The sequence below is a fragment of the Microcebus murinus genome, chromosome 13 (genome assembly GCF_040939455.1).
Source record: "Microcebus murinus isolate Inina chromosome 13, M.murinus_Inina_mat1.0, whole genome shotgun sequence".
Lineage (NCBI taxonomy): Eukaryota > Metazoa > Chordata > Mammalia > Primates > Cheirogaleidae > Microcebus > Microcebus murinus.
In genome coordinates this window covers 14,655,059-14,676,746 of record NC_134116.1, presented here as the reverse complement: position 1 = coordinate 14,676,746, position 21,688 = coordinate 14,655,059, and the positions used below count along the sequence as shown (strand labels likewise).

At 36.7% G+C, this 21,688-nt stretch overlaps 1 protein-coding gene across 5 annotated transcripts in view; it reads left to right on the top strand.

Moving 5' to 3' along the window:
• BIVM (basic, immunoglobulin-like variable motif containing) overlaps positions 1 to 19,572 on the top strand; it is a 39,685-nt gene extending 20,113 nt beyond the window's left edge. For 4 of the 5 annotated variants that reach the window (XM_012751955.3, XM_012751957.3, XM_012751956.3 and 1 more), the window contains exons 5-11: positions 222 to 317; positions 603 to 707; positions 926 to 1,020; positions 11,854 to 11,986; positions 13,989 to 14,075; positions 16,964 to 17,060; positions 17,903 to 19,572. In XM_012751955.3, coding sequence (XP_012607409.1) covers positions 222 to 317; positions 603 to 707; positions 926 to 1,020; positions 11,854 to 11,986; positions 13,989 to 14,075; positions 16,964 to 17,060; positions 17,903 to 18,196 — 907 coding nt within the window. In that variant the 3' untranslated portion in view covers positions 18,197 to 19,572. The remainder of the gene's footprint in view (positions 1 to 221; positions 318 to 602; positions 708 to 925; positions 1,021 to 11,853; positions 11,987 to 13,988; positions 14,076 to 16,963; positions 17,061 to 17,902) is intronic. The other variant, XM_012751961.3, reaches the window with a different exon arrangement.
• The last annotated feature ends 2,116 nt before the right edge of the window (positions 19,573 to 21,688 follow it).

The following is a 21,688-nucleotide window of genomic DNA, read 5'->3' as shown; positions in this document are numbered from 1 at the left end:
TTGGGTAACATCCACTTTAGTAGTTAGTCATACTTAGATATTTTTATTAAAATGAATGATTTATTGTTATATATTTATGACATGATTAATAAGTACGAAAATATTTTGAGAGAAGATTTTACTTTCATTATATTAACACTTTTATTTGCTGTGAGTTTTATATTTCTAGTATGAATATTTTGTACCATTCCAGTGAAGAAAACAGTCTTTTGTTTTCGCAGGTACTGCATAAGCCGACCACAATATAAGACTTCTTGTGGTATCTCCTCATTAATTTCTTGTTGGAATTTCTTATATAGCACAATGGGAGCTGGAAAGTAAGTATATCAATGTATTGGTATCTCCAGACTACAAATTCAAAAGTAATTTGGCATTACTTTGTCTATAATGGTAGATTTTTAAGAATAGATTTTTCATAAATTAAGAAAAATACTGCCATATTTTAGTATACAGTTTTTAGCTTAAAATATATGAATTATTTTCAATAAAATAAAAATGATAAACATTACAAAAATTGTTTGCAAGTTAGACATTAACATTGAGATAGGTTGTATTTCTATATGATTAGAATTATAAAATGAAAGACAATGTTTCTTTTGCAGTCTTCCACCTATTACTCAAGAGGAAGCTTTACATATTTTGGGCTTTCAGCCTCCATTTGAAGATATTAGATTTGGTCCTTTCACTGGAAATACAACACTTATGAGGTATGAAGACCCACTTAGAGGTAATACCTTATTTCTAGTTTTAGAAAGTGATAATGCTGTAGGTGTGTGTTGATAGTAAACCATGTAGCCGGCTACTGGGCCTCAACCTCTCATAGCTATGGCAAACTTGGGCTATGCCAGAATTTCTTTAGAATTGGAATAATGCCATGTTTGTTATGAAATCTGTTGCTATGAGCAAATCTTCTTGTTATTTTCAGGTGGTTTAGACAAATTAATGATCACTTCCATGTAAAAGGATGCTCTTATGTTCTATATAAGCCTCATGGGAAGAACAAAACAGCTGGAGAAACTGGTAGGTGAACATAGAAGATTCATACACACAGACACACACACACACACACACACACACACACACACTTTAGGGTTCATCTCAAAGATTGGCCATTTTGATTCATGGGACTTTATGTAAACCTCAAACACAGTCTGTTACTTTCATATCTCTTTATGCAAGGGGGAAATTATATAGTAATCTGTAGGGCAATTTTCAATGTACAGTTTAATATTTTTACTTCTTCTGATCTTTGCATGTAGAACATCAAAACGCTACTCTAATACATTGTTTGAGTCAGTGGGCTGTGTGTGTGTGTGTTTGTGCATGTGTGTATGCTGATAAAACTCTCTGCAGCATGGAGTTTGCATTCCCAAAAGGGAATGTAAGGATTTGAGACTATCTGGTGTTAGACCAGAGTGATAACATAGAGCAACAGGACAATAAATTATGAAAGTAACAAAATTCTATTATAAAAAGTCTTGGTTATAACAGAGATATTAATGGGGTTGATCTCAAGGATTATAGTTATGTGCTAATTACATAATTTGTATTAACAATTTCCATTTAAAAAATTTCCACAGTCATCTTTTTGACTGTACAAATCAGAAAATTGTAATATGTTGTTAAAGAAAAAATTATTCTGATGCTTGTTAAAAAAGTAAGTAAGATTTTATTTAAGACTGTTGCAAAAGGGACATTGCCATAGGGATGGGAGATCAGACTCAACTCTGAATACAGCAAAGACAGCTGGGAATTTATAGGCAAGGAACAGAGTGAGGGGGTCAGTGGTGGAAAATCACTAAGAGAAGACATCAGGGTAGGGGGATTCTTGCTAAATTGGCCTAACAGGCTTCCTGCTAAAGGGAGACCAAGGGCTCAGACATGAAGGATTGGGGGAGTAGGGATGAGGAACTTGATCAGATATGAAGGTGAGGGGCGGGGGCATTCTCCCTAAACTGACTTGGCAGGATTCTTGCTAAAACTGGACACGGAAACCCAAGGTCGGGGCCCAGTCAAGAATATGGCTCAAGGGCTGGACAAAGAGAGAGTCTTTGTCAGCAGAGAGGATATGGTTTATCAAGGTCAAGGACTGAGGATAGAGGATAGTAGGATATATTCCTGTTGACCTCTATTGGGTATATCAAGTTAGCTACAAATCAGGCAAATTGGGAGATTATGCGTTGGTTTCTACACGTACTAGTTTTGTGACCTTGAGCAAGGCACTTGCTGAGCCCCAGTGTAGACCTTCCATCTTTCTGTATCTGTACCCACTCCATAGGATCACTGTGAAGATAAAAGGAGATGTATTTGTAATACGCTTAACACCTTGTGTTACACAGAGTAAGAGCTCAATACGTTCCAGCGTTTATTCTTACTGACTGAATTGAGTACATTTGTACGGGCCTCTCTGCCCCTCTGGAAAAGATGGCTTTAAATGGTGTGCTGGTATTTTTTTCTGTTTCTAGTGAGACTGTTGATGTACCTCTCTTAGTATTAATATTTGATCAGGCAAAGAAAAACTAAGAAAGGATATATTTTCTTGATTGCTAATTTTCTCTTCAGCTGTATCTAGTTTGCCTTTTATACTATCTCTTGAGTTTGAGTTTTTAAAAAGAAATTTTCAATCATAGTTTTCATTTTAAAATACCTAATTTTTTTTGAATATGCTTTTTGAAAAATAGTCTCTTATTCCTTACTCATATTTTCATGTCCCCTTTTTTCTTTAATATATTAAAACTATTTTTTCTGTATTTGATCTAATAGCTGAAATTTGTATTTATCTGATTCTGCTGTCTCTTGTTTCTTCTGGATTTCATTTGAGGTGTCTTGTTTCCTTGTGGTGGATTCAGGGGTCAAACCCAAGTCTGTCTAATTTCAAATCTCAAACTTAATCATTTGCTATTCGCTTGGTCTTGGTGTTGGCTTCTTTCAACAGTCCTAGTACATTTTAGAGCTATTACATGGTTAATCTTTTTTATAGTTAACATATATGATTTTCAGCAACAAAGTTATATGACAATAGAAACATTACTAAACTTTTTTTTTTCCTCCAAAATTCTCTGTATTCTTACCAGAGATTTTTTTGGTTGTTTCTTTATTTTTTCAGTTTGTTACTTTTTCTTTCTTTTTTAAAAAGCATCTGCCAAGATGAATGTTGCTGGCATCAGTGTTACTGGAATGTTATCATCAAGTCTGTGGGTTTGGGGACCTTTTGTAAAAGAAAATACATAATTCAGCTTTGTCTTTTATATTAATAATTCTTTTATGTTTACCCCATGAGATATGCCAAACCTTTTTCTGGTCCAAAATATTTTCACAGTCATTCTCCAGTTAGTAGAAAGTTATGATAATGGTTCTGTAGGGGAGAAAAAGTAGTATCTTTTACTTACTCATTGCAGAGTTTATGGCTGAGACATCTATATCAAAAGACAGGTTAGTAAGAGAAAAGCATACACATTTATTTAATATAAGTTTTACATGACACAGGAGCCTTCAGAAATGAAGATCCAAATACCAAGGGAAAGCTGTGTATTTTAAGAACAGTCATGCTGAAGTACGATTGGAGGACAAAGAGTATTATCTAATGGTACCAGGCTGGGAGACTCTTAACAAGGCCTGTTCAGATTCTTCTTGGCATCCCTGTGTGGCAATTCTTATCTCCAGGGAAAGGGCAAGACATCTGTCACATGAAGGTTTTTAGGGGAGGAGGGAGGGAGGTCAGAGAATGACCTTCCTAGGTTTTATGGCCTGCTTCAGGGAAGAAGGGGTGAAAAGAATCATAGTTTCTATGGTCCACTTCAGGAGCAGGAAGCATGGAAGAAGGTCAGAGAGACCTGCTTCTGTGGTTTATTTCAGTTTCCTTCAGCTTAAAAGACTCAGTATGCCAAGGTGTCGTATTTTGGGGTATCCTGTTCAGAGCCCCATCAGTTCTATTCATTACAGGTCTTATATAATTTACCCGAGTGACATTTTGTACCCCATAAACTGAAAACAGCAGTTCACTGAAAGCCAGTCATGGGCCAGTGATGATTGGTGTGAGCCAGCACCACCATGCAGAAGTTCCGCCCCTCCCTTGGAATATCACATGCAAACCAGGACCTTTCGATGTAAGCACAAGTGTGGCATCCACACTCAGTCCATAGAATAAATATTAATAAAAACTTGCTTTATTTTTTTAAGCATGGCAACATAAATAAATGTTCTAATATTTTGTTTCTGTACCCCAAGGGGATATCTTTTGTAACCACTTGGATGTGTCCACACTGAAAATCATTAACCTAGAGCAGTGTTGACAAACATTTTTTATAAACTGCCTGATAGTAAATATTCTCGGCTTTGCATGAGGTCCTGGGACAGTCACAACTACTCCATGCTGTCCTTGGATCTTGAAGGCAGCTATGAACAATATGTAAACAATTGGGTGTGGCTATGTCCAAGGAAAACCTTATTGAAGAACCTAAAATTTGAATATCATGTAATTTTCACGTTGCAAAATATTATTTCTTTTGATTCTTAGCAAAGTAAAAACCACTTTAGCTTGATATCGATTCCAACATCAGCTGTAGGTTGGAGGCTGGAATTGCCCGTGGCTGGGCATTTGCCAACCTCTGAGCTAGAGAATGAAGCCCAAATCTCTCAGTGGTGCTCGAGGGACTGGCTTGGAGTGTCCCCCTCCAGCCAGTCTCCTCTGGTGCTTGGGCGCTGCTTGCCCTCTTCTTTGTGAAGTGCAGGCCATCTTTAGGCCACAGAGGTGCCATGCTGTGGATGGCTTGTGTGGAATGTGTGGAATGGAGGATTTCTTACCTCGATAGATTCCTATTTATCTGTTTAGCCTGGACTTAAATTGGAGGAAGACTTTTTCTTCTGCTTGCCAGATGGGATTAAATCCTTCCCTCTCCTACATTATCACAGCACCATGTGTATGTATGGTAGAACTTTTCATTTCCCTGCCATCTTAGAACACTGCCATCTTAGATGGGTTCTTCTAGGAAAACCTCAGCTGCCTTCCTTGAGGACTTCTTCATTTGGGCATCACAATGTCTGATACTTACTTATGTACTCAGTAGGAGTTAATTTAATGAGTCCCAGGTTGAAGAAATGAGGCATGAGAAATTCAGGAGATTTGAGTTAGGAAACCTCTAGAAGAGAATTTTGTTGTTTTCCATCCCCAAACTAGCATTCTTCTTTTGAAGTACTCTTTCATGACATGGAAAGGATAATGTTTACTTTTCTTCTTTCTTTAGCTCATCTCTTTTCCTTGCTCCCCTGCCCGCTTCCCCCTCCAAACACACACTCATCTGCCCCTGTGGACCAGGCCTGCCCTACTTTGCATCAGAACCCAGGGCCATCCTCCTGGTTGCTGTCTCTTGAAGTCTCTCAGTTGACAGTTTTTCAAATTTCTAGATGGTACGTGTTCCTAAGCACAGGAGATGAATTTTTATTCAACTTTACATCTTAGCAGTGCCTTGCTTGTTGCCTTCTACATTATAAATGATTAGTACAAGGTTAAGAATGTCACAGAATCATTTCTTATCTGAGCCATGACTACTTCATATCTCTTTTCATGGAGTGTGGACCAAACCGTATGTCTGGGAGTGTAGAAGTAGCTACTGGAGAGGATGTCACGTGTGTGTAGGACACGATGTAAAGCCACACAATCCAGTTCTCAGGCTTGTGTCCCAACACTACATTATGATTAGGGCCCTGGGAGACACCAGAACTAGACTCCTAATTTCTTTTACTTGCCTTTTGCCTACTGATCATAAGAGGATTTCATCAGAGCAGTGCGTGCATTTTGTCATCCTGATATCAGCAGCATCTAGGTGGAACAGGAGGATAGATTAAGAGACAGGTCAGTGAAATGAAAGGAAAAGACCGAGAGAGATTAGAATACGAAAGAAAATATGCTGTCAAAGAAACTCTGGGTATAGAGGAAAACATCAGCTATGCAAATTTAAGCAAATTCCTCAAAGAAAATGTAATCTATGAACCTATGAGTAGAATAAAATACTGAAAGGGCTCTGGAGAGAGTAGATTTAGAAACCACTACTCTGGAATTTTAAAAGATTTTTGAACAAATGTCCTATCCAACTTTAAGATTTTATATAATACTATAATTTTATTAGACATTCTCCTTTGTAGATCTTTTGAAGATCTGTACTTCGTTTTATTTCCCAGTAGTCTGGTATCTCCTGAGTTGTTCATGACGTATTTAAATGTAATGATTTGATGTGTATGTTTACCAGTTCCCTTAATAATCTAGGATGTGTGGCACAGGGTCCCAGTGACTTTTTTACCTCTTTGTTTAAACTTCCTCCAATGTACATCTGGTCTTTTTCATCCAAGGAACTGGATAAACTACTTTTTTTCCTCGTTTGATTTTTTTTTTTTTTTTTTGACGGAGTGGTTGCTGCAAAAATTTCTTCAAGTAAACTTTAATAATTTATTTTTGAAATTTTATTCCCATTTTCATGTTCCTTTCATAATACTCAACTCCTCATTGTTTCCCTTTTCTCTGTGTGTTTCCTGAAGGATAATGGATCTGCATACTGCCCCTGGAATCTTTTTGTCTTCCTCTTCACTAATCAGGGGTCCCATTCGTTCAAGCTCTGCTCCATCTCTGAAGTGTTCCCTGGCAACTCTAGCCCTGGAATCCTTCTAATTTCTGTAGTAGTGATTATTTACGTCTATCATTTGGCATTTGGTATATGCTACCCTTTGTTTTGTTTCATCTATTTTATGTGAATGTTCAGCTCCTTGACCATAGGGACTGTCCTGAATCACCCTTTGATTCTCTGTATGATGCCCATGACCTCACACATGCTACCCTGTAAATTCTGATTGTATTCAGGTGGAGTAGTGGTCAATGTGTAAAGCAAATGTCTTTTTTGTTCTCTCTCGTTGTAGAAGAAAGAGTTGCAGAAGTAGGCTTCCCTATTTCTCTCTGGGATGTTCAGTAGCGAAAACCATTGTCCGTTGGTGTTGCTTGTTTAAAAATGCTTGGAAATGTCTCTTCTCCTTTTGTTTAAATTATTTTTAAGGACTATTAGGTTTGTTGTTCACAATGGCTTTACGTTTTCCTGGGGACCATGCTTCTTGGATTTAGTCACTCCCCAGGGTTTGCTGACATGCTCCTTTCCACTTGTAAACTGAGACCACTCATAGAATAAAAAAAAAGTCCAGAGATTTTGATAAAATTTACCTGTTAATAGAGTTAAAGTATTTTTTTCAGAGATATAATTAGTCACAATGAAGGTTTGTGCTAAAAGTTGCCAACATTAGCTATCCCTTCATGTAACTTCTAAGTATTGGTTTACTTAGCCACCAACATTTGTTGATGGGAAGTCCAGATTCATTTTTTTTCATCAGCTAGCTTGAAGATTATACTTATGTTCATATATTTAATTTTTGTTCTTCTAGTGAGTATTGCAATTCATTACTCTTGCTTAACAGAATACCTACATCTGCATCATTCCTGCATAGCTCACATGTACCTTCACCACAACCATTGCTACCCACTTACTGCACCACCTCAACACATCTCGGGGACAGTGCATTATTATTATTCTGCTTTCCTCACCACTGGATTTCTCTGATTCATATTACACACAATGCCAGATAACACTTTAATGTGCATTGCTAATATACCCCTTCCATCTGCAGGAGCTCCCTAATGCTTGCTTAAAGTATAACCTCTTTAGTATCATCCCAAGCTAGTCTAGAGTGGCTTTCCCCTGCTGTCCTCCATGGACAAGTTGTATTTAAAAGATGTCAAGGGGGGAAGGGCCTTGCATGGTGATGTTAGGTTGCTGTATTACTTATTATACTTTCTGAAGCTATTTTCATCTTTGAAGGTGTAAAAATACCTTCTAGCGAGTTCTTCTAGAGTTGTCTACAGGTCCTCTATAGATGATCAAGCTCTACAGGATAAGCTTATAATAAACAAATTGAAAGAATGTCAAAATGTTAATGTATTAAAGTGAGAAAAACAGGGTGTACCAAAAGTCTGCATACAAAGGAAAAATTTTGTAAAATTTTGTAATGAATATTTTTAAAATAAAGGTACATTTAGCTACAATTTACACTTTCCTTATGTTTGGCGAATTTTGGGACACCCTGTATAATACCAAATGAATCAGAATTCTCTTGTTGGCTGCTCAGGACATCTCTCAACAGTGCAACAGGCCAGCTGATTCCCGTAATTTGTTCTCCTTTCTCTACACAGTATGGATCATGGCTCTGGATTGAGTAGTGCTTGCTTTGTCACTTAAGTTTCAGATTTTTAGATATCCTCAAGTATAGACTGAACTTCATTCTGAATTTAGCTTCTATCTGTAATACATTTATAATTTAGCTTCTATCAGTAATACATTTCTGTGTCTTCTCATATACAGAATTACTTTCTTGGATGACTACCTTAATGTATTAAATGCTATATTTACTGTCTTTTATTTCAGAGAGTGATCTTTTTCTGACTTTGTCCTGAAACTGTGGGAGTGCCCTATGGTAGGCTTCTCTGTACCATCATACCCGATATTCTAAACTATATGACGTGCTGTTCCCTGATTATATCTCTTCCTCTCCAGTGGTTTTGTTTTCTCCTCATGCTCTTTCCTTTGTCTGGATTGTTGAAATCTTGTGACTTTTTTAAGTTCCATCTTGAATCCTTCTTGATTTCTCAAACCTGATGTGCTATCTCTCCTTTGAATTCTATAACCCCTTTGTGACACTGTCTTATCCTACCTTATATTAAAGTTATTTGTTTCATCTTCCCTACTAGAGCACTTTGAGGTACTGTGTAGTACTTGTTTTTTGTTTCCCTATAGTATCTGAAATAGTTACTAGGTGCTCATGAATTGAGTTAAATTTTCCTCTTAACTCTAGACCAATGGCTCTCAAAATAGCCAACAATAGCACCACCTGGTAACTTGTGAGAAATGCCAATTCTTGGTCCCTGCTCCTAGACCTGCTGGGTCAGACACTCTGAGTGTGGATATTGGCATCTGCTCTTCATTCTTAAGTTTGAGAATTACTGCTATAGTCTTTTTAAAGAGGAGCATCCAACCTCTTTTTCAATGGCTGGGTTTTCCATTTATAGGAAAGTGATTTTTATATTGTGCTCAGTTGAGTCCTAGGGATTGTACAGAGGTGCCTTAAGGGCTCATGGAGGGGAGGGATAGGCAGCTAGATTCCCTACCTCTTTTTTGGCCACAGCAGCTCTGCTTTGACCCCTTTTTATGGACTAGCTTGCCATGTAGATTTTCCTTGCAGAAGGAGCTCCATGTCAAAACAAGTTTGAAAATTATTAATCTAAATTAGAGATTGGCAAACTACCATCAATGAGCCAGGGGCCTGTTTTGTAAATAAAGTTTTATTCAAACATAGCCATATCCCTTTGCTTACATACTGCCTATGGCTGCTGTTTTCATGCTGCAGTGGCAGAGTTGAGTAATATGAGTAGTGCCTATGACCCATAGCCTAAAATATTTACTATCTGGCCTTTTAGGAAAAAGTTTGCTGATTCCTAATCTAAATCAGTCAGAATGCTGTTATATACCTTGAAGTAAGGAGGTAAAACATCCCTGAGTATCATAAGCCCATAAACATTATAATAATATATATGATAATATATATATTCTGATCTATATAGTTTATAGATTTTATATATTATACATATAATATATCATAAGCTCATAAACATTACTCCACAGAAGAAAAACCACCTCATGTCTTCCAGAAAACTTGGACATGGTAAAAGAGTGTTCGTAGCAGACAAAACAATGAGAACAGACTTTCTTACCTATCTCATTTGCCCCTGGAATCCTGAATATATTCCAGGACGTTAAAGTAATTACTATTCATAGTCAAACTAAAGAAGTTTTGTATTACATTTGACTTAGGAGGAAAGCTTGCAATACCTAATGATTTCCATTAAAAATTCATAATAAAAGTTATTTTATTAAAAGTTACAGTTATTTGGAACAACTTTTTTTTTTTTTAGACAGAGTCTCACTCTGTCTAAAAGGCTAGAGTGCCATGGCATCAGCCTAGCTCACAGCAACCTCAAACTCCTGGGCTCAAGTGATCCTCCTGCCTCAGCCTCCCGAGTAGCTGGAACTACAGGCGTGAGCCACCACACCCGGCTAGTTTTTTCTATTTTTAGTAGAGATGGGGTCTCGCTCTTGCTCAGGCTGGTCTCAAACTCCTGAGCTCAAGTAATCCTCCTGCCTTGGCCTCCCAGAGTGCTAGGATTACAGATGTGAGTCATTATGCCCCCAGCCTGAAACAACTTTTTATTTGGCAGTTTCACAATTTTAAAAGAGCTTTAAAAACAATTCTGTGTATAAACATCCTTTATAATTATTGAGCTTATGAGGAATCTAAATCCACACATTTACATTTGTTCGCTATTCCAAAACTTCTCTGCAATCAGGTTCAATTATGCCAATGAAATATTGACTGTCTTTGAATTTAAGTTCTTAAAATTCTTTATGTAGAGCTGCCCCTGAGGTGTCAGTTTTTAAATTATCAGGAGAACTCACCCAAAAACTGCAGAGAGACATATTTATCATTTGTCATCTCTATGAAATAGAGATTTTAGTAGAAAAGGTCTCCCAGCTGTTCAGGGGTGCTCTGATGTTAGGTGGTAAAGTACGAATCTATGCAGGAGATCTAGATGAAACCTTGGAGAAACAGTTTAAGCTAAAATGTTATTGTCTTCACGGGCATCACAAATTGTTGTGGGGCAGGGGCCCACCTCCCTTGTCTCTGCGGCAGCCATTGACCTGCTGTTCTTTGTGGTCTTCAGCTATTTTGGTGGCCAGAAAGTCGATCATTGAAACGGTGGCTGGCAGGCTTTTATCTACTTCAACTATTTTTAGGATTTTCAGTTTTAATGGGCTATTTGTTAATGAATAATTTAGTTTCTTCTGGGAGAAGCAAGTTAATGAAACCTCAGTTAATGGTTTTGAGTACTGAGTGCTGATAAAAACTTGTTTATTCTGGTAATAGTTTTGAAATTCTTGACAACGATAATATTATAGTTATGGGAAATATAAAAGGAAGAGTGGCTATAAGAGGTTGTGGTGGTACTACCAGTCCTTCTCTGTAGAGATGTTATCTCATCACTTCGCTTGTAAAAGCTGCTCCTCTTGTCTCTGTAACTTTAGTGGAAAGATTAAAGTGTGTGTTAGTAGTAGAAGTTTGCATTTTGGGGACTTGTTTATTATCTAGAGTTTATATTTATCCATATACATCAGCAGTCTTTAAATTAGGATGTACATGCTACATACATATTAGCATGTTTATATTATAATCTAATTTAAAATTATTTCTTTTGCTATATCTTTTATAAAGGCATATTAGTACAGTAGTATATTTATATAGTTTATAAACAAATGTGCTTATATTGGGCATGCTTATTCAGAAAATTTTAGTGACTGGGTAAACTTGCATCTTGCATTGGATGTGTACAACCAGAAAAGTTGAGACCATTGCTATACACACTAGGCACTAGGCTTTATATAGTAATTAAAATTTCATTGACAACTTTGTGTATTATTAGGTTTTGATGAGCAAGGACATATTTCAGTTTTTTAGTTTGCTAATGAGTTTATCTCAATTTCAGTTTAAAGGGTAAAACTGAAAATAAATTCATTAATATTTTACCTATTAATAATATTTATCATTTATCATTAATATTTACCTATCAATAGCTTCTCATTTTCCCCCCAGAAGTGTCAGCGTGTTCCAAGTAATGTCTTTCTGTCTTTCAGCCTTTAACTAGTCCTTTGTGTGAAGCATGAACATTGCTTTGCTGGCCCTCAGTTGTTTGTTTGGTTCTGTTTTTTGTAGCTTCAGGGGCCTTGTCAAAGTTAACGCGTGGATTGAAAGACGAATCACTGGCTTTTATCTATCATTGTCAAAATCATTATTTTTGTCCAATTGGCTTTGAAGCAACCCCTGTTAAAGCTAATAAAGCATACAGGTAAGCATTTGCATGTTGCATGTGGATACTTCATCAGGAAAATGTGTTGTAGAAAGCATTTTAAGAAATATTAAGGGGTATTCTAAGTCTCTTTGAAATTGGGCTTTGTGATCTACTTTCCTGACATCATTAGACTATTCTGTAAACATTATAATTCATTCTTTTGCAGAATTTCATTTATTTAATTGTCTTTTAACAAAAATCCACTTAGATACTGTTGTTCAGTCATTACAAGAGAAAGCCATTTGAAAAGTCACTGTTACATTTATGATATTATAAAACAGAAAAGACTTTCCAGATTATGTCTCAGTGCCTCATCTAGTGTCCCCATGAACAATGTAGTACAGAATCAAGTGTCAAAAAGACTGTTACAACCAAGTAAATTACAAAGCATCTTTTTTTCTTACAGTGAAAAACATGGAATTTATCTGGGTCCCCACTTTGTCCTGGTTGCAAGGAAGCTCAGAGACAATTTTTGTTTGTAATGTCAGGAACTTTATTACCTTCATGGTTATATTTGTTTCTTTCTTTGCTTTTTTATTTCTATTATATTTTATTAGGTATATATCTTGGCTGGGTGTGTTGGCTCATGCCTGTAGTCCCAGCTACTTGGGAGGCTGAAGCAGGAGGATCACTTGAGCCCAGGAGTTGGAGGCTGCAGTGAGCTATGATGACACCACTGTACTCTAGTCCTAGCAACAGAGTCAGATGCCATTTCAAAAACAAAAACAAAAAACAAAACAAAACAAAAATAATAAAATAAAATTTAAAAACCCCACTATATATCTTTACTGGTAAACGTACATCATTTTGGAAGAGACAGTCCCTAAAAAAGAGAGGGTGACTGAGTTTTAAATACTTTTTTCTCCTTAGTGAGTTTTCCTCATGATGGATTGAGATTATGTCAGGATAGTTAAAAGCAAAGGGGACAGTGTTCTAGTTAAGGAATTGGTGAAAACAGAAGAAGCCATGAATACTTTGAGGAAAGGTGTTGGTGGGCATGGCCACCTCGCCCAGTGAGGGTCTGGTTTGTTCACGCCTGGATTGGGGGGTTGGTGGCTGAGTAGGACAGGGAGACAGAGCAGCAGCTCTGTAACTGTCTCTCAGTAACTGTCTCTAAAGGGAGGGCCAGAGGCTGTGGTTTGGTCATGTAGGGATAGGATGGGGTTTTTGGGGTGGAGGGCATCTGGCCTTGGAGTCCCACTCAAAGGCCCCTAGGGGTAGGAGGAGGGAGACCTTGGAGAACCGGGAAGCTAGACATTCTGTTCTTTTGAATGAGGAGCAAGAAGGAAACTACCTGGTTTCTCCAAATCCTCAAATGCTTTATTCATCTCTCTAAGGGGGAATTTCTTATAAATGAGGTATATTGTGTGTTTCTTTTATGATTTCATCCTGCATCTTCACTTTATTTCAGACATCTATCAAATGTAAAACATGATTTTATTCCTACTTTGTATCCTTTAAAAGAAAGTTCCTCACCCATGCCTGCACTTAAGAATCATCTGAGGTTTTTTTTTTTATACTATGCAACTCCTTGGACTCCACTCCAGATCTATTTGAATTCACATTTCTAGGGATGGAATTAGAGAATCGGTGTTTTAAAAATTCCCAGGTGAATCCCTGGTTTAGGTTTTATTTTTAGGATGTGTCTTGAAACTTCTTTAATGCATGGTGAAAGAGAGTAGCTGAAGAATGCTGGTAGTATGCTAGGATTTTGTTTTTTCCTTCTAGGATCCGAGAGATAGTATATTATTAATAAAACATTTTTTAGCCCTAGATTTTGAATAGTGGATTAAGGCCTAAATTTGACTTATGAGTTCTCTTTAATGACCTTCAGAAATTTGCCCAAGCCTAAACTCTAATGTCTATTTAATTAATAGGTTAAAGAATGCCATCTTTGAATAAACATTGGTATATCTTTTATTAGTGTATAGTTAAAGTAGTATACTCAAGAGAGTGAATGACCTTTATTAAGCTTACTCTGAATGTATTTTGTATTTAGCAGGGGCCCTCTCTCACCACAGGAAGTTGAATATTGGATCTTAATTGGAGAATCAAGTAGAAAACACCCTGCCATTCACTGTAAAAAGTATGTTAACTTCCCCTTATTTCCTTTAACTGAGATAATATTTAGAGTCCGTGAAATGCACAGATCTTAACTGTATAATTAAATGAGTTTTGATAATTGTATACACCTGCATAATCACCACCCCAAACAAGATTATGGTACATTTTCATTACCACAGAAAGTACCCTCATTCTCCATTCCTATTAATGCCCATGGACAACCCCTGTTCTGATTTCTATCATCATAGATTTATTTTGCTGGCTCTTGAATTCCATGTAAATAGAATCATACAATATTTCTTTTGTGTCTGTGTCTTCATTTAAGTATCATTTTTGAGATTTCTCTGTTATGTCGTGTATCAGTGGTTTATTACTGCTGAGTACTCTGTTGTATGAGGATGTTACAGTTTGTTATCCATTTTCCTGTTGATGGGCATTTGGATTGTTTTCAGTTTTGGTCTATCATGAATAAAGCTGTTAAGAACTTTCATGTACAAGTCTTTTAAAAGAACTTATATAGCAGTTTTACTAAGATATAATTTACGTGTCATAAAGTTCACCCTTTAAAAACGTACAATTTAGGGCCGGGTGTGGTGGCTTATGCCTGTAATCCTAGCGCTCTGGGAGGCTGAGGTGGGAGGATTGCTCGAGGTCAGGAGTTTGAGACCAGCCTGAGCAAGAGCAAGACCCCATCTCTACTAAAAATACAAAGAAATTATCTGGACAACTAAAAATATATAGAAACAATTAGCCGGGCATGGTGGCACACGCCTGTTGTAGTCTCAGCTACTCGAGAGGATAAGACAGGAGGATCACTTGAGCCCAGGAGTTTGGGGTTGCTGTGAGCTAGGCTGATGCCTTCGCACTCTTTCCCATGCAACAGAGCAAGACTCTGTCTCAAAATAAAAACCCAAACAAAACGTACAATACAGTGGATTTTAGTATACAGAATTGTGCACCAAATATCACTGATTCCAGAATGTTTTCATCATCCTGCCAAAAAATCCCAAACCTATAAACAATCACTGACCATTCCCCCAACTCCTGGCAACCACTAATGTACTTTCTGGCTCTATGGATTTGCCTATTCTGGACATTTCACATAAATGGAGTTATACAACATACAGCATTTAATGTCTGGCTTCTTTCACTTAATACAATGTTTTGAAGGTTCATCCATATTGTAGCATGGATCAGAACTTCATTCCTTTATCTGGCCAAATCATTTTCCTTTGTGTGGATATACCACATTCTATTGTACGAGTCTTTTTGAGGATGTATGTTTTGTTTCTCCCTGGTAGATACCTAGGAGTGAAATTACTGATTCATAAGATATATATGTATTTAAGAAACTGAGAAAGTTCTCCAAAGTGGTTGTACCCTCCTAATGAACAGAAGTTCTGATGAACACAAGTTCTTAATTTTGATTAAATCCATTTTATCAATTTTGTTTTTATGTGCTTTTTTGTGCCTTTTAAAGAAATTTTTACCTACCCCAAGACCTCAAAGATAATCTCCTATTTTCTTCTAGAAGCTTTCTAGATTTTATGTTTAGGTTTATGAACTATTTCAATTAATTTTTGAGTGTGGTATGAAGTAGAGGTCAACTTTGATTTTCTTCTCCCAACGCTTATGCAGTTATTCCAGTATAATTTGTTTACAAAGATTTTCCTTTCCTTGTTTAATTTCTTGGGTACCTCTGCTATTAAAAACTAGTTGACCATATATGTGTGGTCTATTTCTGAACTCTGTTCCACTAATCTGTTTGTCTATCCTTTTACTAGTACCACACTCTTAACTGTTGTTGTTTATACTAAATCCTGAAATTATGTAGCATGAATCCTCGAAATTTTTCTTCTTCAAGATTGTTTTGGCTCTTCTTCTTTTTTTTTTGCACTTTTTAAAATTTTTTTATTTTTTCATATTATGGGGGTACAGATATTGTTAGGGTTACATATATTGCCCCTGCCATTCCCTGCTCCCCCTCCCCCGCCTTACCAAAACATCAAGCGTGTCCTACCCTCAGGTGGTGCACATCGAACCTATTTTGTAAGTGCAAATTCTTCCCCTGTTTTGGCTCTTCTATGACCTTGGATTTTGTATAAAAATTTTATAATTTGTTGGTTTTTGTTAAAAAACCTGTTGAGAGATTTTGGTTAGGATAGAAGCCATCAAATTCATAGTTTATTTTGGGGAGAATTGGCATCATAATAATGTGGAATCTTCTAGTCTACGAACATAGACTGTATCTCCACTTAAATAAAGTTTTAGTTTCTCTCAGGTATATTTTGCATTTTTCAAGATAGAGTCTTATATATCTTTTTTGTGTTACATTTTTTGATGCTATTTTTGCGAAGTGTGTTATATTTTTTGATGCTATTATAAATTGATTTTTTAAAAATGTTCATTTTCCCATTTTTTTCTGGTTCAGTACAAAAAGTACAATTGATTTTTCTACATAGACTTTGAATCTTACATCTTTACCAAATTCACTTATTAGTGCTAGAATTGTTTTGTATTCATATTTCCCTTGGATTTTCTGCACAATCATGTTATCTCTTAATAAAGACATATTAACTTCTAATTCTTTTAAAATTTGACTGTATTTAAAAAGGAAATATAGCATGTTGCTGCTTTAGCCTGCAGGATATCACCTAACATGTTGATATATATTTATTTTATAGGAAAAATTACCAATTTTAAACTGAGAACCTTGGCAATGGTTGGATAAACCGAACTGCCATAAAAGCAAGATGTTATTAAAGTTATGAGATTATACAATACTGCGATAAGAGAGTTGACAATTATTGCTGTGATAATATTACAGCAACTTGATCATGTGAAATGTTCCAGTAAAATGATACTTTGGACTTAAGGAAAATTGTGCTCATCCTTTCTTCTTAACTCTAGGTGGGCAGATATTGTTACTGATCTGAACACTCAAAATCCAGAATACCTAGATATCCGGCACTTAGAGAGGGGGCTGCAGTATCGAAAAACAAAGAAGGTAAGAAGAACACTCTTGTTTTTGAAAGCATTTCCCAGCTGACCAAAATGCACTATTTTACTCAGTGCTCTTTAGGCTATAAATAACAGAAACCCAGTTCGGACCATCTTAGATAGAAAAGTGAACATTATTTTAAGGATACAGGAGTATCTTTAAAACCCAAGGGCAAGGAGGACAGCCTGAAGTCATAAAGGGATAGTACCAGGTATTGGAATGATAGTAGGGGCCAAGTATTGTAGCTAGGTGTCTCTCTCATTCTTTGGGGAGGTATTTATTGTTTTTAGCTCTCCTTTTGTCTATTTATTTATTGAATATCATCATCTTTCAATTTATGTCTTCCTTTTAGATGAACAGTAGACCTAGAATGATCTGTCTTGGGCCCAGTTCCACAGTCTTAACCCAGCTTGGGCCAAATTAACTGTAGAGCCATGTATATAAACAAGGCTTTGGGGGAAGATTCTCAGGGAATGGTAGACACTGTAGATTGAGTAGACATCCCATTGATATAATAGTATGCATATAAGAAGGTATGAAGAATAGGAGAGGAGGAGGGATGATGTTGGTATTTGAGTTAGGCAGATGGGGAGGTTACAGTGTATGTTGAGAGTGAGTGGTAGAGAGGCAGGGGTGGGAAAGGTATTTTGGCTCCTGTGGTCATTGTTATATTTTGTAAAGGCAGCCATCAGGAAAGATGAAGGATAATGTTCTCTGATGATGTCTGGAAGGAAAAATACTGTTTTGAGGCAGGTGAAGGAGGAAAAAACCAGGAGTTCATAGGGGCCCACAAATGAGTATAATTAATTTCTCTTCATTTTCTTCACCCAACTTTTTTTCTTGTTTAGGTTGGGGGAAATTTGCATTGCATCATAGCATTCCAGAGACTTAGTTGGCAAAGATTTGGCCTTTGGAATTTTCCATTTGGAAACATTAGACAAGAATCACAACCTCCAACACATGCCCAGGGAATTGCCAAATCGGAGAGTGAAGACAATATTTCCAAGAAGCAGCATGGGCGTCTGGGCCGGTCTTTCAGTGCTAGTTTCCATCAGGACTCGGCATGGAAAAAGATGTCTAGTATCCATGAGCGAAGGAACAGTGGCTACCAGGGTTACAGTGATTATGATGGGAATGATTGACTATGCTGGGTACTGAAAAATTGGTATTATACATACAACTGTTATATACAGGACTGCGTTAAGACGGTAGAAGATTTTAGTAAGTCTACATTAAATAGGAACAGATCTTGTGGTACAAAACATAACCTTGTAGTTCTCCAGTAAATAAATTGTATATGATTATGATGGGTGATTTCAGATATATAAACAGATAAGCACAGATTATTGTCCTTTTAAAGTTAAGAGTATATAAATAATTTGGACAAAAAGTTTCATAAAATCCAATAAAATTACAGCTGCTGTCTAAATAACTCAAACACAAATTCACTTAACAGCATCAATATTTGAAATACTTAAGCATGAAGCGACTTATGACTTGATTCCTAGACATTTGTTACAGATAGTTTATTCCTAAGATCAAGATGTAAGGTACCATCTGCCCTTAAAAAGAAATTGGGGCTGTCCATTTCTAGTTTTCACTCATGGTCAAAACTCATTTAAAATTATTTTGAGTCTAATGATTCTTTTACTTGTAGCAATATCTTGCCCGCCTCATTTGTTTCCTGGTTAATTTCCTCAGGATTCTCACTACTGAGGCAAAAGAGAAAAGATGTAAGAAACTGATCCTTTCTATTGGTGCAAATGAGTGACTTAGTGCATTGATCCAGATATTTTTGACTTTCTTGACTTGGTATGACTTCTGTAAGTCTAGAATGAACTTCGTTTTAGGGATAACGTGAAAGAACAAGTGGCATCAGAAGTTTCCATACCCAAGGTTATCTGTAAAATGAGATCTGATATTTGATTGGTTCCTCAATATGGAGTTGACAACAGCATTGAAGATGCATTAGGAATGTCCACGTCACTCAGAGGACAATTATCCATATTTCAGACTCTGAGCTATTTCCTTTATTAAACCTTAGAGACAATTAGCTGTTTGAAGTGAGTGTTAAATATTTTGGAAGTGTGGATTTCATATATTTGAGGTCTTCTCTAGCTGCTGTCAGTTTTTCTTCTGCTGCCAACCTGTGATTCACATGACTAGGATCTCTTGTTCTTTTATTCAGGGGCTTGTTTCAGGACTCAAATCAGTAACTTGGTCATTACAAGGTGCTGAATATGTTGGCAACCATATCACAATACACCTCAAGGAGGGGGTTCAGATTTTTATTTTTAAAATACTTCCATTTTTTTCTCTTGAATTTTATATCCATTTATCCACTCATACATGCATAGCCTACAGAAGGGAATATATATTATGAAATGGTCATTTTTCTGAAGAGAATATTTTGCTTGAAATGGAAAGGAGTGAAAGAATTTGTAGGTTGTTGATTTTGTTACTTCATACTGGAACTTTTAAAGTTTTCATCAAATAAAGTTTTGTTTTCTACTTTTAATCATGTGAATGTTTTTGAACCTTTGTTTTATGTGGGGAGTACCCTTATAACTTTGTTTGAAGTACATGACAGTTTGTTATTTCTGCCTAACCTAGTGTATTGTAGGAAACTGTCTTGAATCTTACTTTTGTAATCGTTGAAACAATATGCATGATGATGACTATAATTTTGATTTCTAATGTCATATGAAATAGAAAATTCAATTCTTATATTAGTTTAAGCAAAGGAAGTTATTTTTGTAGGTCATACATGGTTGAGTACCAGCAATTTCATATAGTCAACAGAATATTTTGGAGAAGAGGAAGGTAGGAAGAGCCAAGAGGAAAGGAGAAAAAGGCAACATAATACATTAAAGAATAGAGTGACACTTAGGAAAAGAGGATGAGTTTATTCAGACTCTTTATTGACCATAATCAATTTTTACAAAAGTCTTGATACAAATAGTCACTTAATAACTTGGCTTAAAACTTTGGCAGTTATCAAGAGCAGGTTTAGGTTAGTGAGACTGTTTTTCCAGAAACTGTAAGCAAGAGTTACTACATACTTCTCTTTGAATATGACACTTTTGTCATATTTGCTTTCTTGATCAACTCTTCTTAGGAGTCTCCATAGGTGCAATGAAGGTTCAAATGCTGGCTCTGCACTTACTAGCTATATTACTTTGGGCAAGTTAAAGTTAATTTTTATGTGCTTATTTCCTCATTAGTAAAATGAGGATATAAGAGGACTTACTTTACAATGGTTCTAAGGAATAAATAGCAAATACATGTAGTGTTTAGAACAGTGCCTTGTAGATAGGAAGTGCTATTAAGAGCTTGCTATTATTTCAAAAGATGTATATTTTAAAATACTATTCAGATTCTTTATAGAGAGCCCTTTAAAGAGCATCTAAAGGAGCTAATTCCTTGTAAATCAAATATACATCTCTTAGCTGTTGTTCCTTTAAAGGAATATTTTATATTCAAGAAATGTCACTCTGTTTTGTTGTTGTTTGAGACAGGGTCTCCCTCTGTTGCCCAAGCTAGAGTGCAGTGGCATCACCAAAGCTCATTGCAACCTCAAATTCCTGGGCTCAAGTGATCCTTTCACCTCAGCTTCCTGAGTAGCTGGGACCACAGATGTGTGCCACCATGTTTGGATAATTTTTTAACAATTTTTTGTAGAGCTGGAGTCTTGTACTCCTGGCCTCAAGCAGTCTTCCTGACTCAGCTTCCCAAAGTCCTGGGATTACATGTGTGAGCCACTGCACTGGGCCTGTTCTGGTTTTGAAAAGTAGTTACAGTACTCAAGTATCTACAGTAGCTGTGTTTTCACCCAGCTCCCAGGCAGAAAAAAAAGTTCATTTAGATCAAATCCTGTAACTCTTACTTTCCCTACTATCTCTGTGAAAGAATTATGTCCCATCATTAGGCCAACCTGGTGCAGCAGCTATAATACTTCCCAACTTGCATTTCCCAGGCATGGGAGGGCCTCAGGCAGCTGCACTGGGATCCATCACATTCTGCATCTGAATTTTACCCATATTCTCCCTGCCCAGTTGTTCACTCAACAAAGTTGAGCACCATTCCTAGGTGTTTCATGTTAAATTGATGATCTCAGAATAACTCTAAGACATTGGTGGCATTCCCATTTCACTGGTAGAAACTGAGGCTCTCACTTCTGAAGAAACTTGCCTATGATTATAGGGTATCTTGGTTTGCTAGGGTGCTACCATAACCAAATACCACAGACTGGGTGGTTTAAACAACAGAAATTTATTCTCTCACCGTTCTAGAGGCTAGATGTCCAATGTCAAGGTGTTGTCAGGCTTAGTTTCTTCTGAGGTTGCTCTCCTTGACTAGCAGGTGGCCGACTTTTCTGTGTCCTCATGTGGCCTTTCTTCTGGGCTCAGGCAGTGCAGGCATCCCTGGAGTCTCTCAGTATGTTCAAATTTCCTCTTATAAGGACATCAGTCAGATTGGATTAGGGCCCATCCTAATGGCCTCATTTTAATTAATCACTTTTAAAAGTCCTGTCTTCAAATACAGTCACATTCTGAGGTACTGGGAGTTAGGGCTCCAGGAAATGAATTTTGGAAGACACAATTCAGCTCAGAACACAAGGCTATTATTAATAT